Raw genomic sequence first — 18,191 nt, forward strand, 5'->3', positions numbered from 1 at the left:
ACATTCCGCTCCGTCCTTAGTTTCTTGCTCTGAAAAATGGTGAGGATAGAATTCCCAACTGCGTGGTGAAGTTGTGCACCGAGGAAAATCCTTGGAACCCCTGGAGCAGTCGGTCTGGAGCGGGAACTTATTCTGAGTGTCCCCTTTTACTGGAGAGAGTGACACTGCAGCTGAATGACTGCTGCCAGCGGTGCTACCTGGAGGCATGGAGGTGGTGGGGCAAGATGACCTCGGAGTGAGACAACACATGGAAAGTGCCTCCTATTAAACCTGCAATGGGGTGATTATATCCTAACCCCTGGTAGCTGTGGGTGTGACCTTTCTTGGAAATAGGGTCTTCACAGATTTAAGGATCTTGACATAAGATCATCCTGATTTCGGTTGGGCCCTAATCCGAGGACTGGTGTTCCTTTCTGAGAAAGGAGAGGAAGATCTGAGACAGACACACAGAGCAAATTGCCATTTGAAGAAGGAGGCAGAGGTTGGAGCAGAGATTCCTTGGCATCTGTGCTATTTTGACACACGATGACCCTACCATCCATTGAAGACCCACCATATAGCTCGGTTTCGACACTCACCTGTGATTTTTCTCACCTGAATGTTGTTCACAGTGTGGGGAGCCAAGGCTATTTGTATTACGGGGGTTTTGCTCAGCACTGACACCTGGTGGCACCGTCCCAAATTGCAAGCACAGTGTCTAGCATTAGCTCAGGGTCCGAGCCCTGGCGTGGCAGTCCATGATAGGATCCCGGGAGTTACACAGGGCAGTAGCCCTACCGGGGAAGATGTAATCTTACAAAATAACCTACTGGTAACGATGAGCCTCTTGTCTTCTCTTAGCACTGCATAATCAGCATCATGTGATTAAGTGGTGAGAGAAAGGTGCTGGTGGGAGATGCCGTGATTTAAAAATACTTGGGAACTACTGATCTAGTCTAAGACCAATGTTTGTCCCACATATGATGTTAGGACTAATAGAATGACAGGAGTAATATCTATGGTAATGGTAATAGCTACTAATTATTTAGCACCTGTTGAGCACAAGCTAGGCCTTGTGTATTTATTATTTCTAAGCATCACAGTAACCTAACACATAAGAATTATTTTTCATTGTACATATTAGAAAATGGATCTTGGGTTTAGTAATGTGCCTGAGTGCATGGTAGGGGCTGGGTTTGAATATCGATTTGTCTGACCTCAAAGACTACGCTCTTTCTCTGTGCCTCAGTGGTCCCCTGTACCTCCAGGGACACCATTCACATTGCAGCCAGCACACACAGCAATTCTGGGGTTGTGGGTGACAAGCACCCATCCCCTTTCTACCATGCCCACGACCTCTCCAGGAGCTAATCAGTCATGTCTCTTCAGTATTCTAAGCTGAATAGGTAACTGAGGCTGTGAAATAATCCTAAAATGCATAATTTATCCTGTAGTCGATGCATTGAATATTTATTTAGTGTTAGCATCCTTAAGGTCAAAATTTGAAATCTTGCAGCCTGTGAAAAATCATATCATGCCTCTGATTCTCAACCCTGGACAGGGCCAATTAGTTGTGAAGTTGCTTTCAAAATTAAGCCCAACTTATCTTAGAAACATCCAGTGTAATAACATGTGACATGGAAGCTAATGTCCTTGTGCCACCCCGACATCACCGTCATGATGTTGATGGTAGAAATGATCGTAATAACGATAGTAGCAATGATAGTAGTTAACTATTATCAAGTACCCATTGTGTCCTTGACTCCTAACAAAATCCCTATGAGGAAGTAATAGTATTATACCAATTTTCATAGAAGGAAATGAGGTGTAGAGATACTAATTAGCTTGCCCAAGCTCAGTTGACTGAGCTGGCGAGTTGCAAAGCTAACCCAGTTAGCCTGAGTTCAAAGCTTTGCTCTAAACCACTTAATACGACACTGTCTTTAAATTGTAAGAAGAGCTTTGGGCTCTTGCTTAGAAATATATACATAGTGATAATGATAAGCCTAATAATTATCTTGCACAAAATAAATAATCCAGCCATTTATTTCCACCTCAAAAGCAATTCTGAGTTAACCATCTGCCATTTTGCTTATGACACACTTGCTACATTTTCTGAAAACATTCGTTCTTATCCCTGGTTTTATGACATTTCCTGGCATCTCTGATTTTTGTAAGGACATTGGTGAATTTCCAGAAAAAGGTTCTCCACTCTCCAACATCATTTTCACCTGGCATCTTTTAAAATTAAATATGTCTTTCAAGACTCAGTGCCATAAATTCAGTAGGGATATAATTACAACCTACATGTATGGGGCAAGATGGAGCCATTCCCCCATTGGTCAAGGTTCTCTCATTGGCCCGACCTCTTGTCCTCTACAGATCTGCGTGAGTGTGGGTCACCAAGAACCTCCCCTGGGGCTTGTCCCACCTGGAAGAGCCATCCTCTGCTCCTGATGCAGGGTCCCTTGTCCAGGCTCCAACAAAATCATAGTTGTGAATGTGAGCCTTGAAGAGCAGGTGAAAGCCAGAAAGTCAAGGTCAACCTGCCTTCTCAGCCTTCAGCGAGACTGGGATTCGTCCCCCGTAGCACTGCAGGAGGGCAGAGGGCAGAGACAAGGAAAGTGGGGACAAGGAGAGAGAACCTGGGCCGGCGAAGGAAGCGTCATGTACGTAGTAGCAGCCGAGAGAGCCCCCCAGCGGCGTGCCACACGCCTTTCCGTCTTGGGATGTCATCTCCATCTGCATCCCCTTCCTCTCCTTTGACCTGTCTCTAATTCTACCGTTTGGGTTAAATATTGAAATAAACTCTTTTAAAAGTGTGCTGGAAGTCTCAGTTTCTCAGCATTATATTTTATGGGAATAGTTCTTAGCCTCCACGTGTGCCATGCCATGTGAGCCCTGCCGTGGAAACAGTGTCTTATTGTCTCTGTAGCCAAGGGCAGGTACTGTTAAAGTGTCAGCGCTCAGTTTGTTTGTTTTTTTTAATTTTTTTTAATTGAGGAAAGATATACATAAATAATTTACCATCTTTACTTTTTTTTTTTTTTTTTAAAGAGACAAAGTCTCACTCTGTTTCCCAGGCTGGGATAAATCCTTCCTTGAACACCTGGGCTCAAGCAATCCTCCTGCCTCAGCTTCCCAAGTAGCTGGGACTACAGGTGCGCACCACCACGCCCGGCTAATTATTTAGAGATGGGGTCTCGTTATGTTGCCTGGGCTGGTCTTGAACTCCTGGCCTCAAGTGATCCCCTTGCCTCAGCCCCTGCCAAAGTGCTGGAATTACAGGCGTGAGCCACTGCACCCAGTCCGTCTTTATCATTTCTAAGTGTATAGATCAGTAGTAATAAATATTAATATATTTATATTCTTTGTGCTGAGTTTTAATGGACACAACATAACACAAATAAGCGAAAGAAAAATGGAAGTTTTTAAATCAAACGCAATCAATCACAAGCAAATCAAACACAAACAAACCACAACAGAAGTATTAAACTTGCAAAGGTAAAAATCCTTTTAGTGCTAATTTTTCTTAAATATAAACTCCTTTGCAGTTTTAAGGTGTGTATTCTATATATTGTCACCTAATGGGATGAAAAGCAGCTAACTCAATGATTGTTAGGTATCTTATTTTATATGAGTGATCTGTTTGATGAAATTATTGAAAATGCATGTTTTTTTTTTTTTATTTTGATGAAATGGAAAATTGCTCAATTTCGTAATTGAAGGCTGACTTCCATTTCCGAAGAGGTGATGTGAAGGTTGCTGGGGGTGCAGGAGGGTGTCCCAGCCCCCTCCCATCTGATGGGCAGAGTTTGCAATGGGGATGTGCATCTTCCACGGGAGTTGACTTAGGGAGAGGTTGGGTGAAACCCAAAGAAAAGGTTTATCTCGGAGCCTCCTGCTCTTGTTTGAACAGCCTGCGGGGATTAACTCGTGGTTGGGACTGAGCCAGAGAGATAAATGACACACAGCTCTCGTGTGCTCACGTTCAGAGGGAGCTCTTGCCAAATGGGACAATGAAGGATTGTGCTAAGGAGATTTCGGAACATCTTAATATGGCAGGATGATACAGTCTGCACCCTGGACTTTCTGTGGAGCACCGAGCCAAGCCTCAGGGGACCGTGACACATCCTGAGTGTTAAACGTGCAGGTGACATCTAATGGGAAAAGCCAAGCCACTTGGGAACACTGTTGGGTGGGGTGGGTCCTCACCTGCTTTCAGCACAGATTTTTTTTTTTAACAATCCCATATATATACACAAAGGAAGTAAACCCCCCAAAGGTGGGGTGGGGAAGGAAAGCTCTAACTTTTATTAAAGCGCTTCTCAAAATTCAGATCCCAAATTTGCCAAAGCAGGAAAGATTAGACTGAAGGTTGGGAATGTCTCACAAAGGTATGTATTGCCCCTCACATGTGACACAAGATTGCTCAACAATACAGAATTTCAGAAAATATTAATATCAGCAGTGTAAAGCTTTTTATGAGGAAAGCTATGCAAACACCTTTCGAAGAATTTACATGCTTGTAGAATCTCGCTGTTAACTGGCCATGCTTATAAAGCCCGTTCAATGAGTAGAGGGACTTGTGCCTTATACAAGGTTGGGTTCTAAAGCTAACACTTAAGGCAAAAATTAAGCACGTTGAAAATTGCCCTTGAGAATTCCCTAAGTTGCCCATAAAATATACAAGGTTTTGTGCGTATGAATCTTTTCAGTCATAGGGATGTGTCAGCGTACAATGCATACCATTTAACAGAGTACACACGCAAAACAGAATTTTCCAGGAATTTTCTTGCATGAAACATTCGCACAGAGCACACCAGGTTGAATGTATGGACGTTACGTGTGCGTGGGACGCGATTGTATCTGGTTTCCTCTGTATTTCTCAGTGTGATTAAGCTGAAGGAGGAAACTGGCATTGATTGCTGGGTTCAGGGGGCTGCTCCTTTGAAACAGCTGAAAGCGTGTCCCCACTGGGGAGGGTCAGCTGTGGTAAAGGTCCCAAATCGGTGACAGTCTGACCCAGAGAATCACTCTGGGCTGACTCCCCGGTGTGCTGGTTCCTGCTCATCGGGCTCAGACCCTGTTGGCCCCTGGCCCTGGGGTTACCTGTGCCTCACTCAGAACTGGCATCTTTGGATGTGTTACCTTGGACTCTCATCCCACCCACCCTACACTTTGCTTTTTGTCACTCAGATCAGCTGTTTTCATCCTTCCATTGCTCTGCCAGCATCCGACCCCTACCTGGTCCCATTCTTAGCTCTGCCTCACCTCCTGCAGGGCAGACGTTGTGCAGCGTTGCTGTTCTCCAGCCAAGGTGGCAGGGCGATGGGGCATGTCCCAGAGGAGAGCAAAATGTGCTCTGTCCAGGAGTCCAGCGATGTGTTTTTGGGCATCGTGAGGCCACCAGTGACTGTGTGGGGTAGCTTTTGTACCTCTGCACCCCTCCACCCCTACCGTGAAAAACAGGGAGATGACAGCCTGGCATTCTTCATGTTGAATGAGTTTTTTAAATGTTTTCTGTTGGTAGAAGGTCGCTGTCAAGAAGAGTTGCATTATTAAACTGGTGTGGGGGGAACTGGCAGAGAAATGAGTTGTAGAGCTGGGTTTGCGTAAAGGCTGACAAATCTGTCTCTGCAGGTTTGGGAACTGTTGTCGCTCGATAACAGTGCGTGACTGTGGCTGAGGTCTCTGCCCTTTATGTCTCGAATCTCAGCACCTGTAATGAAGAACGAGCCCGTAGAAGTTTCATCCACGTTATTTTCTGATATGTAGACAAAATGAATACATTTTCACAATCTCTTAAAACTAACTCCCTTTTAAAATCTTAGTGGGATTCTAAGGTAGTAACAGGGCCTTTCTGATATCAGGGCCTTTCTGTAAAATCAAAAACTGGGCTTAGAGTTCCTATTTTTTCTTCTTCTTTTTGGTCAAAGGAGTCCCCGTCCAACTCACATATTCATAACACGTCCCTGTGATAAAGAGAAACAGCTCACTTATCTCTGAGTCCAATGACAGAAAGTATATCAGAAAAAAGATATTCCAATCCCTCAAACCCACAGTTGTGTGAGACGAAAATTACTTTAATCTGCAGTCGGACAGGTTCTGTCTTCCATTAAACCCACATCCCCGTTTTATTACAGACTTGAGCCAGTTATATATGACTCACTGGGAAAGCGCGTTTTATGATCTTGTTAGGAGGAATGGTTTCAGTGGGATCATTTTAAGCCAATAATTTTATACCTACCTCCTCCTAAATATCTAGGACATTAACTTATTAGCCATCTCTGGTGTCAAGCCTAATGCGTTTTAAATACTTAAAACAAATGCCAGGAAACGGGGGGGATTGGAGAATAGATTTTCCGTGGCATTTAGCGCCGTCGGCTGTCGGGGGATCGATCCCCGCGGATTTAGTGGGGACAGGATCTCAAATCTTGGCTTCCTCTGTGCACGGAGCTTTCGTTTTATCCAACAGGAGGGAGAATGTGCTCGTGGGCTGAGAGCCGGTCTGATTATTTCAAAACGCAGGCTCACGGCTATTTGACTGACGAGGTCCTGGCCCCAGCCAGTGTGACAGTGTTGAAGTGTCGTCCCCTCTGCGCAGCTCTGCTGGTGGGTGCTGTGTGGAGGCGGGTGGACTGGGGGACGTCCAGACAAAGGGACTTTCTAAACATGCCTGCATGTGCATGCATGTGCAAAGACTGTTGTCAATCACTAATAATTATTTTTATTGCAAAACCCTGGCGGTTCTTCCAGCCCTCTCGGCAGCACCTGATCCCGTTGATAGCTTTGGGGACACTTTATTCTTAACTGGCCTCTACAGACACCCACTCCTGGGGTCTTTACTTCTCTCACCGCTCGGTCTCTGTCATCTTTGCCAGCTTCTCCTTCCCAGCCCGTTCTTAAGGTTTTGTTCTTTGGGATTCTGTCCCTGGCCAGGTTTTCTTCTCAGTCTACATGCCAGTGTGGTAGGGCAGCATGATGGGACCCAAGATATCCATGTCCCGATCCCCAGAAACTGTGAAGAGGTGACGTTACAAGGCCATGGGGACTTTGCAGATGGGAGTAAGGCTGTGGATCCGAGATGAGGAGAGCAGCCCGGAGCATCCAGGCTGGCCCAGTTGAGTCACCTGAGCCATTCGAAGGGGACGACATTCGCAGGCTGACGCAGAGGAGGGACGAGGCAGGAGGGGAGTGAGTGGGGTCTGAAGTGTGAGGAGCACTGGACGTGCCACTGCTGGCATTGGAGAGAGAGGGAGGGGCCACAAGCCAGGGGATGTGGGCGGCCTCTTGAAGGTGACAGCAGACAGGGAGATGGGGACCTCAGCCTCCATCCACTAGGAACCGGATTCTGCCAACAACCTGAAGGGGTTCAGCAGTGGATTGAACCCCAGGACCCCAGAAAGGAACATAGCCCTGCGTTCACGTTGGTTTTAGCCTGTGCAGAGAGCCGGCTGAGTCCCTCTGTACGGGACTTCTGACCTACAGAACCATGAGATATTAAATTTGGGTTGTTTTAACCTGCTGAATTTGTGGTGACGTGTTACCGCAGCGATAGAATGGGTCCATCCATCTCCCGGCTGCCATTAGCCATGTGCATGGACAGCGGGTCCCTGTGCCCCACCTTGCTGAGTTCCAAACCCCCACGATGCCCTTCTTTTGGGTAACTCTGCTTGGATGTCTTTAAGACATACGCAACTCAACATGTTAGAAAGGGAACCCATTTTCTTTCCTACCAAAGTTTTCTTCTCTGATGTCCTCCATTGCCCATTGACCCAGCCACGCACCTGGAGTCGGGCTGTATCTTTCCTCTCTGCTTCACTCCTTGTGCAGTTTCACCTCCGTCGGGTCGTGGTTGAAATGTCACCATCTCAAGGCGTCTCCTGTGACCATCTTTAAAATGACAGCCCACCACGAATACATACATTGTCCTTTTCACTTATCCACATCTAGCATATCATACATTTACTTCTTTGCTTATTATTATCTGTCTTCACTCTTGAAATGCCAGCTCACGTCTGTTTAATTTTATTCATTCTCCTAAGCAAGTATAATATAATAGCTCTCAAGCGTAAGGCACTGCTCTAAGCAGTTTTGCAAATACCCACTTCTCTAACACTTTTTTTTGCTGTTGTAGCTCTAGCTGTCAGGCTAGTGCCCAGCACATAGTAGTTGCTCAATAAGTAGTTGTTGGATGAGTAAATGAATGAATCCAACCTAACACTAAATCCTGGTATTTATTTCATAAATATCTTTCATTTCAGCCCATCTTTCTCCATCCCTAATGGCTGTGCCATTCCACTTTGTGGGACCCTGGAACAGCTTCCCTTTATCTGTGGGAGCAAGTCTGTGCTCCCACAGCGGTTTACACTCTCGTCTTGATGTGCCCGCTGTTGTCTGTCTCCTTCCTCATTTCCTGACACGTGCTTCTCACCCCCTCTCCTTCCTCGCGTGCTAATCTTCAGTCAGCACTGCACCCTCTGTTCCGATGTGCCCCGTCCTCCTCGTTGCTCCTGCCACCTGCCCATCCTCTGCTTGTTCTTCACATTTCGACTCAGAAGTTTCCCTCCATGACGCGACACCTCTGGGACCTCCGGCTCCACCGAGCAGGTGCCTTTGCTCGTGCTCACTGGTGTCCCCTCTCTGTGTGTGGCAGAGAGCTTTGCCTGTGCAAGTCCCTCGCTGGGCCACACGGTTCTCACCGACAGCTGGAGAGCGTGTCCGCTTGGGCACCAGGTGCACCGGCTGGCACCTGGCAGGGGCTGGCAGTCACCTGCCCAGTGAGTGAACTGGTTTCCCGAGGCTTGGGGACCCCTGGCCAGGCGACCTCAAGAGCAACGGGGGCACTTGTTCTGCCAGTATTGATTTGCGGGCGCAATTATATGTGTAAATGCATTTTCCCTGTTCCGCCTTAGGACCCAATTTTTGAAAATTAGATTTTAAGTGTCGTATTCTCCTCACTTACATCTTATGCTTCTCGACATTCAGCGCATAATTGAAAACGAAAGGCATAGAGAATTGGACTCATTTACTTTACTCCATTGAAATCCATGCTAGGTCATTTTTAAGTTCTCCCAGACCTTGTGCTCTTTAGGGTGTGTCTGGGAGGGAGAGGGGGAGGAAGAAGAAGGCACCCATCATAAGCTGTCAGAGATGCTGCCTGTCGCTGCACTTTGTTTTCATACACTCCGTTTTCGCATCAGCGTTACCTCAAATACGATGTCTAAAAGCCAAAGACTGAAAATGAGATTCTGCCTCAACGTTGCTGCTGCGTTTCGTTCTTGATTGCAAAGAGGGGCCGTGGCCGGCTTGCACCCTGCGTCCCAGTGGGTGCAACGTCACAGTCTCGACGTCCTTTCTTCTGCTTCCCAGCTGCCATGTTCCTCCACTCTGCCGCGCCCGCCAGACGGCAGAGGGGGCTCAGATGAAGGCGTGGGCGTCGGCGGGGTGTACAGACCCCTAACTTGCAAACACCTGCTCTCGCAGGCACGTGGGTGAACAGATGGGTGGGTGGGGGGCTCCCCTTCCCCCGTGGTTCTGAATCTGAGCTCGTGGGTCAGAAGTGGGTGCTGCAACCTTCAGTCTCACAGATATCCCTACATGAGGCTGCTCTGCGCACCTGGGGTGTGAGATTTGGGGCTCCTCACAGCCAGGAGGTGCTGAGTGTTCATACCGAGGCTTGGGCATGGGAGACACTAGTGACCCCTACACCTGCACTGTGTGACACCCTCACACGGCCCCAGGGCTGCCTGCGTACTTACTGCCGGGGCTCCCCCCTGGGAGGCTTCCCACCTGCCCTTTCCTGCTTCAGCAGGTGACAGTGAGGTTCCAGGAGCAAGGCCGGCAGAGTGAGGCCGGGCGCGCTTTGCAGGAGAGTTCACGGATAATCCAGGCCCTAAGGGAACTTGGTGGCTACAGGAAGTCTGCAAGGCCCGTGGGACTCAGCAAAGGGGAGAGGGTGGCATGGGAAGAGGAGCTGCAGGGCGAGAGAACCGGGTCTTGCCGACTGGAGAGGACCATAGTGAGTAGGAAGTAGAAAGGTTTTAGGGAGGTATTCGGGGCAGGCGGAGGGGTGGAAGCCAAGGTGTGAGTCGCAGGACTCAGAAAGGCTCTGAGTTTCGTTCCGGTCACCACACTGGAGGCAGAGGTGAGGCTGGCGGTGAGACATCGGGCCCAGGGACTTAGAAGCTGACAGGACCAATAAGTAGAGCAGTTGATGACATTAAAACCTTCCGTTGCCCTCCCTAGTCCCCAATCCTGCCGGAACCTTCTGGGTGAGAGGAGCAGGTGGTGTTCGGGCTGGCTGCTCAGAAACTTCCTAGGACAGTTGAGGAGGCCAGCTCCGACACGAGGGACATCTCGCAGGGCGGGCTCTGGCTGCCTGCAGTGGTCGCGGTCCCTTGCCACTGAGCACGCTCTGAGAAACTGCCCGCGTTCTGGAATTTTCTTCCACGGGCAGCTCAGACAGACCATCAGAACCAAACCCTTTTGTGTGTTTTTAGCAGCTACATATGTGCAGCCTCTGCTTTGGGCGGGGGGGAAGTAAATTCTTTCCTTCTGTGAAATATAGAATTCCTTCAGTGAAACCCATAAATTCTATTTTGTAACAACTGGGCAACAGTATTGTGTATTTGTGAAAAACACACAGCCGTTGGCGTAAAACCCAAGAGAGTCTGAATTTATTTAATCCTTGAAATAACTTCTCACAGCCCCATTCTCCCGATCCTCAAAAGGGATTTAGAGAGTTATTGTGGGAATTAAACAAAATCATGACGCACGTGGAAGCGTCCTGCCGGCACCCAGCGTGAGCTCACTTGCTTTAGCTTAAGCAGATCAAGTGTGGATTGCGGCTTTAAAAAAAACAACCAAAAACACAAATTGCTTCTGAAGATAGCATTCCACTTAAAAAGCAAAGTCCCAAATTTTATTAATTATCCTATCAAAAGGGATGGAGAGAAGTAAAGTGTGTGTGTGTGTGTGTGTGTGTGTGTGTGTGTGTGTGTGTGTGATGCTTGTGTTCAAGGGGAGTAGAAGGAAGAATCAATGAGACTGCACATTCTCGGATGTTCACTGCCAGGCAAGGCACAGAAATAGGCATTCCAAGCAGTTTCGAAAATATTGCAAATTAATCCCGAAGTCACAACTCTTTCATTTACGTGCACTGGAAAGCAAACCCAAGACAGCCCGCTGCTGTCAGCAGGGCTGGCTGAGGAAAGCGAGCCTGTCTTTCCATTCAGTGAAAACGTTTGACAAGGGCACGTGCGTGGGAGGCTGTGACGAGAACCTGCTTGGAACTGAGCCGTGTTAGCTTGCTTCTGACCCGCTTTCCGTACCGCGAGCATTTGATTTTTCTTTCTGTCATGGACTCGTGCTGATTTATTAGGCTGTGTGCTTCAAGGGCATCGGGAGATTGCATGTAGGAGCGGGTCTCAACTGGGGAAGTGAGAATTACTGTATCCGATGATACCCAATTAACTAGTGACAAGCACAGCAGGTAAAGTTGGAACGTGGGCTTTATCTACCATGTAGCGTAAGCAGTTGCTACATATTAAAACATTTTTAAACCTGGTGGGGCTTACCTACCCCTTCCTCCTTCCCTGCCTCCTGCCCCCTCTCTCTTCCCTTCTAAGGGGGAGCTGTTTCTGCATTCATGAGTCTCAAGACTGACAAGTCCGTGAGATGCGTGCCAGGGTTCAAGGGCAGAGCTTTCTGAGGATGGTGTCTTTCTGGGGAGCCACCAGCCACACACCAGCCCACAGGGCAAAACGGTGGAAGCAGAGGCATAAACCTAGTTCAGAATGATTGCTTTTACCTTCTTCGTGGACAGCGGAGTCATATGATGATGGTCCAGCTCTGAAAAAGCTTTTCCACTCCTGTTCTTCGGGTACTTCTGCCGGCATGAGGTTACCAGAGCACGACATTGTCACTCGACTCACCCAAAGGCGACATCTGGAAGACTGAGTTAATCTCTAGGTCCCCTTCCAAGTGTGGCCGTGGGAGCAGAGCTGGAGGCTCAGAGCTCCTCCTCTGCACCAGCCCGTAGCTGTCTTGTCTTCCCTGGAGTGGCAACGTGCAGTGTGAGTGACCATAACACAAGCTTAGGGACGAATGACTTGGAAATTATTGGGAAGATAAAATGATAGGACATTAAATGTCTGATATTCTAAAGCCCAAGTCTGATTTTATGTGCAACTACTGTTTTGGATTATCCTGGCCTCCCCCTGTATCAGCTAGCATGGAAAATCCTTTGCGATTGCTAACTCAGTCACTTCCTCCGGGAGTCATTTTTTTAACCCCCTCAAGCTGGCCCAAATCTCCCCTGCAATGCTCCCAGCATGCTTGCTGCTTTAAGTTTTTATTACTGAATCTAACTCATTGCTTTTATGTGACTGCGTCTTTCACCAAGCCTGGTTTTCTCGAGCTCATGAGCGGCATCGTATTCATCTGCAGCCCCAGTGTCTAATACAGAATCAGGCGTGGGGCAGGCATTTAAGAAACATTCAACAAGAGTCAGATACGACCTCCAGGAGAAACCTTTTCTTTGTTACTATTTATGAAATCCATAGGACCCACATCTGATAATTTTCCTTCTCTCTGTAAAATCTCTTATCAGCATCAGAGGAAAAGAGAGAGAGAATTAACCACAACATCCTGAATGATGTCCTGCCAGTGAGCAATGAATCCATTGCTACCTTGGTAATGTCGCCTTTATTTGGTTCCGGCCCTAGAGAACCTACAGTCAAAAGCCTAGGAAGGATGGCGTCCTGTTAAACTCAGGAATCCTCTCTTCAGAGTTCTGTCTAACCTAGAACTGGCACATGTAGTGATAGCAGGAAAATGGTGCAAGTAGACAAATTTATAGATGCAAATAAACATCTGCTAGTAAAATCACATATATTTAACCTCTTCCTGTGAAGAGTGAACCAATGAGGATATAAGCATTAGAAAATTGGCCAGGTGAGGGGGCTCACAGCTGTAATCCTAGCAGTCTGGGAGGCCGAGGTGGGCAGATCGCTTAGGGCCAGAGTTTGAGATCAGCCTGAGCAAGAACAAGACCCCATCTCTACAAAAAAGTAGAAAAATTAGCCGGGCATGGTGGCGCATGCTTGTAGTCTCAGCTACTCGGGAGGCTGAGCCAGGAGAGCCCAGGAGTTTGAGGTTGCTGTGAGCCAGGCTGACACCACTGCACTCTAGTCTGGGCAACAGAATGAGACTCTGTCTCAAAAAAAAAAAAAAAAAAAAAATTACTAATGATTTTCACATTGCAACCTACTTTAAAGTCACCTTGGCTTGTTGTCTCTTGGGAGCACATATGTATCTCTCAGTTTATTTTACCAAATGTTACTGTATTTTGCGCTGTGTTAGTAGCATTCTTCCCTACAGTTTACATATGATGAGGTTTCCATTTGCTGATGCCTGTCCTTTGCAATCGCCAGTGCTCTGACTTTTTACAGCACAGCCTTTGGTCTCTTCTGAGTTTACTCTGTCTTTGAACATCTGCTTCATTTTGTTGGTGCTGAAATTTCACGTGCATCCATTCAGTGTGCATTGACTGATCTCCAACTATGTTGTCTGAAGTTGAATCTATGTGCTTTGTAACAGTGGGCGCTGGGACTGTCTGTCACTAGCAGTGTGACTGTGAGCCTCACTGCGGCTCTGATCAACCAACTGTAAAATGAAGATCGTGCTAGGGCTGTTCGTGAAGTACTATTATCTAGTTAGTATTTAGAACAAGGTGTTTCAAACAGGACCTGGCACACAGGAGGTGCTAAATGAAAGGGTAGCTAAATTGATATCATGCATTTCACATGGTGGGTTTCCAATGTGACAGTCAATATGGCCGCAGTTTGAGCAGCTAAAACTGTCTACGTCTTAGCGGCTCGTGGTTGGTGTTTACATTTGACCCACGTAGGACTTCGTAGAAAGGATCTTGCCAGCTTTCACGGCCCCCCGCACAATCTTACCCTGCCCCACCCGCCAAGACAGTCTAACCACAAGGCCATTTTTCTGTATTGCTGACCTCTGGCCTCTGCTAGGAGGTGAGATCATATTGTACTGATCCGATGATGCCCTCTTGATTAATTGCGGGTGGAGGGGCTGAACTGTCTTCGAACCACTGCTCCATTCAATCTGATAGCAAGTCTCCTGGGTGTTGCTCATTTCCTGTACTATTTTCATGACAAATACCGCTCTCCTCTTACCATGCAAACAAAGGATACAATTCACTGAAACCTAGTTGGACTTGCTTCTGCTTAACACCCTCCTACCTTCCGTGTTGACATTCTTCTACCCTCCAGCCTTCATGTTTATGCTGCAAAGGCTCTGGCTGGGGAGTGTGGTTCTTTTTTTTTTCCATCAGACTCACAGGGATATTTTTGGATTAGTGGTTACGATGCATATTTATGGAGAATGTTGCTGTGCTCTCCACGAACCGTCAATGTCAAAGAGTCTGGCCCCACAACTATCTCTGGGTCCCTTGAAACCGTGTCCTTTTTACACTTAAATACTACCAAGTGTAGCACCTCGCATGAGGCAGGACCCAGATTAAATTCCCTTAGCACTGATTTGTGTTTGTGCCGTGCACAATGCTAAATGTTTTCACAGATTTATTGCATTTAATTGTCAATTGATTTTTGTTTAATTGGTTTCATAAAACTAATTGTATGAATTCCATTCCATTCTGATATTAATATTATGGCCTGAATGTGGTTATCAGGTTCCCTTTGCAAATGGAAGAAGTGAATTATTCCAGCCTTTTCCTGATGAGGAGGCCAGGGGTCCTCTGGTCCTCTTTGTTTTCCTGGCGTCTCCTTTAGCGTTCAGCATTTCTTCTAGCACCCTCCTTGGCTCTTGGAGCCAGGCTTCACCACCCCAGCGTTCTCACAGCTCTCTGCTCTAATGGACCCAAGATGGCAGGAAAAGGAAAAAGAGCAGGGGAGTGAGCAGAGAAGAAAAGATGAGCACTATTCTCAGTCGATGTGTCTGTGGGCGTATTATTTAGGATGTTTGGTGAAATCTAAACTCCCTGTCTACAGTCCTGGCCTGTCTTGAAGGTTGCAAGTCAACTCGGTAGACACGTGCAAGGCACTCTTAGGCTGCGTGGCTGGGAGATGGGTCAGGGTCTCGTGAAAGTAATATCTCAACACAGCCTCCTCCGAAGGTGGCAGCCTCCGGGCGAGTGGCAAAGCACACGAACCTGCCCGGATGTTTTCATGCAGGTCCAATGTCACCAACCGGCGCTCCCAGTGCTTAGATGAGCCAAGGATTTAGCATTCAGTTTCTTAACCAAATGGTAGGCGTCTGAATTATTCCTAAACCTAAGAGTATGGCTTTCTTTTCCTCAAGGGAGGTGCTATCCATGTTTGTCCTTTGGAAGGAAGGTGCTGTCACAATATAAACGTAGTTGTATCTGATCACTAGGGCTCCTTAAGTTACTCCCACTTCCTGAGTGATAGTGTGCAGCTCATTGCTTCAAATGCCAATCCCAAATGTCCACCCCATTCCAGAACTTTCTCAAACTCCAAACTCAGATGTCTCACTTCACACTTGACATCACCACTGGGTTGTCTAATAAACTTCTCAAATTTAGCAAATCCTAAACTGAACTCTCGCCTGTCTCTCCAAACCGGTTTCACTTATCATTCTTCCCGTCTCAGTTGATGGCAGTTCTATTTTTTCCAATAGCTTAGGGCAAAAACCTGTAGTCATTCTTGACTTCTCTCTTTGTCTCCTGCCTGACATTCAACCTATCAGGAAATCCTATTGTCTGTACCTTTAAAATAGATCTAAAATCTGTCTACTTATCACCAACTCCTGCTAACACCCTGGTCTAAGTCCCTTTGGGGGCCTAGAACGTGCTACTCCAAAATACAGCACCTTAGAAACTGAGAAGACTGCAGAGCACCTGTTTGTCACTCTCTGGCCTTCCTGCACCTTTCTGTGTGATGGCTGGCCATAGAGGAACCTCTGACCTAACTGCCCTGAAATCAGGTCATAAGACCCATCTGACAGGTGCCCTGTACCACACTAGAGGAAAGGAATGCTACGCAGAAAGGCCAAGAAGAATCTAAACAAACAGTCCATTGCTAAGTTCCTCCCAGTTTATTACCATTAGGTCATTTTTTTTTTGTCCCATTGTCCATTCTCCATGGACCCTAACATAAAAATACACAGTTTTCCCCGGGTCTCTGGGTCTTCATTTCTGCAAGCTCTATGTCTGTAAAACTTTGGTTAAATAAGTTTGTTATGGCTTTCTCTAGTTAATCTACCTTTCGTTATTTCCGTGTCAGCCATGACCTTGGCAGTGGATGAGGAAAAGATAGTCCTTTTCCTCCTCTACTTCACCTCCATCACCTTTTCCTGAATGATTCCTAACCTCCTCCATGTCTTTCTGCTTCTGGCCCGTCCTCCTGTGCTCTATTCTCAACATGGTAGCTGTAAGTCAACCCTGTTTCATTCTTCTGCAGTATTTCCCCAATACAGTCCGAATACTCAATATCCTGATGGCGACTTTTAGTTGCTACAGCTGTGTAACAAAGCATCCTTAAACTTAATGACTTTGCATCATTATTTATTAAGTGTATGAATTCTGAGAGTCAGGAATTTGGGCAGGGTACAGTGGGGATGGCTTGTCTCTGTTCTATGATGTGTGGGTCCCTCAGATGCAAAGGTACAAAGCATCTGAAATCTTGATCACCCGTGCATCTGGAGGCTGATGCTGGCCATAGGCTGAGATCTGGGCCCAGATGTCAGCTGGAGCACCCACACACGGCCTTGGCGTGTGGCTTGGGCTTCCTCACAGCATGGTGGCTGGGTTAAGAGCAGGCAGAAGCTAGACTCTAGACTCAGAAGCTATATGGAATCCCTTCCATCATACTCAGTGGGATGGAACAGTCACAGCCTGCCCAGATTCGAGGGGAGGGAAATAGACTTCACCCCTTGATGGGAAGCGGTGAGGTTCTGGAAGAGTGTGTGGGACCAGAAATGTTGCCCTGGCTGGTTTGAGAATACTACCTGTCACCATGGCTTCTGTGACTAGGCCTGGGCTACTTCTCTGCCGTCACCTCTTCTCCCCAACATTCGGCTCCAGCCACACGGACTGGAGCACTCAGGTGTGTTCCTGCCCCAGCACCTTCAGACTGGCTGCTCCTTGCACCTGCTCTGCTTGGATGCTTGTTGACTCCCTCCCCTGGCCCTCTGCAAGCTTTTACTGAAATGTCACTTTCCCAAGGATGCCCCTGACCACTCTGCAGCACTTTTTTTTTTTTTTGGTTAATCTCCATAGTCCTTCCCACCTTCTTAAGCACCGAGTTTATCTCAAGGGGTAGCTGATTTCATCACCCATTGGAGGTTGACCAATCAATTTCTCGTTACAGGCAGCATCCCATGTTTCTGCTTGTTTCTCAATGGAAGGGTCTATCTACAATCCTCTACCACCACTGGGGAGGCCCCCCTGGTTCATCCATAGGACGGGGGTTACTCCACTCTTGGGTGCTCTTTTCCTGTGTTCTACGCTGAGCTCATGGCTTCCAGGTGGGAAAGGGGACAGGCACAGAGTGCATGTGATCCAGGGATAGACTATCAGCGAGCTGCCTTTGAAAGAATGCAGCAAGGGTGGCACCGTGCCATCGCCCGCAGCCTCTGACTCTTTCCTGCAGAGGTACTTGGAGCTCAGAATCCTTCCCAATCCATGACTCCAGGCAGCCAATCCAATGGATCTGAGTGTTTTCCAAACATAAGATGTTGTTATTACCAGCGGCTTGACCACAATCCTTTGGTTTTGGGCTTTTAGTTGAACAGTTCAGGGTTTTGTTCAATTTTGACTACAATTGCATTCACTTTGGATTTTTTTTTTTTTTTTTTTTTTGCAGAAACATGTGTGAAGGAAAATACCGTGAAATACATGGAAATGCTTGAGGGTAAACTGTGCAGGTAAGGACAATAATTCCTGTATTATCGACTCCATGACACATCTGGAATCCTTATTATAACAGAATTTAGTTAAAGTGATGAAAAAGGCTAGCCAGTTTCTATAATAAACTAACAGAAAAGATACAAAAAAGTCCTTTGAATCTCATAAGTGAAGAAGCAGGTGTCAGCCCTGATCTTCTCTTTTTAAAAGTAAATAGATTAAGACACTTAAAAGTGTCTTGGGGAGATCACAGGATGGTTTTCATGTTCTATAAGGAAGAGAAGACTCTTCTTTGCTA

At 47.0% G+C, this 18,191-nt stretch overlaps 1 protein-coding gene across 1 annotated transcript in view; it reads left to right on the top strand.

The window, feature by feature from the left end:
• Window positions 1–18,191, top strand: part of DISC1 (DISC1 scaffold protein) — a 199,878-nt gene that overhangs the window by 135,995 nt on the left and 45,692 nt on the right. The window contains exon 14 of the mRNA XM_045537033.1: window positions 17,853–17,913. Coding sequence (XP_045392989.1) covers window positions 17,853–17,913 — 61 coding nt within the window. The remainder of the gene's footprint in view (window positions 1–17,852; window positions 17,914–18,191) is intronic.

This window comes from Lemur catta, chromosome 25, assembly GCF_020740605.2.
Source record: "Lemur catta isolate mLemCat1 chromosome 25, mLemCat1.pri, whole genome shotgun sequence".
NCBI lineage: Eukaryota > Metazoa > Chordata > Mammalia > Primates > Lemuridae > Lemur > Lemur catta.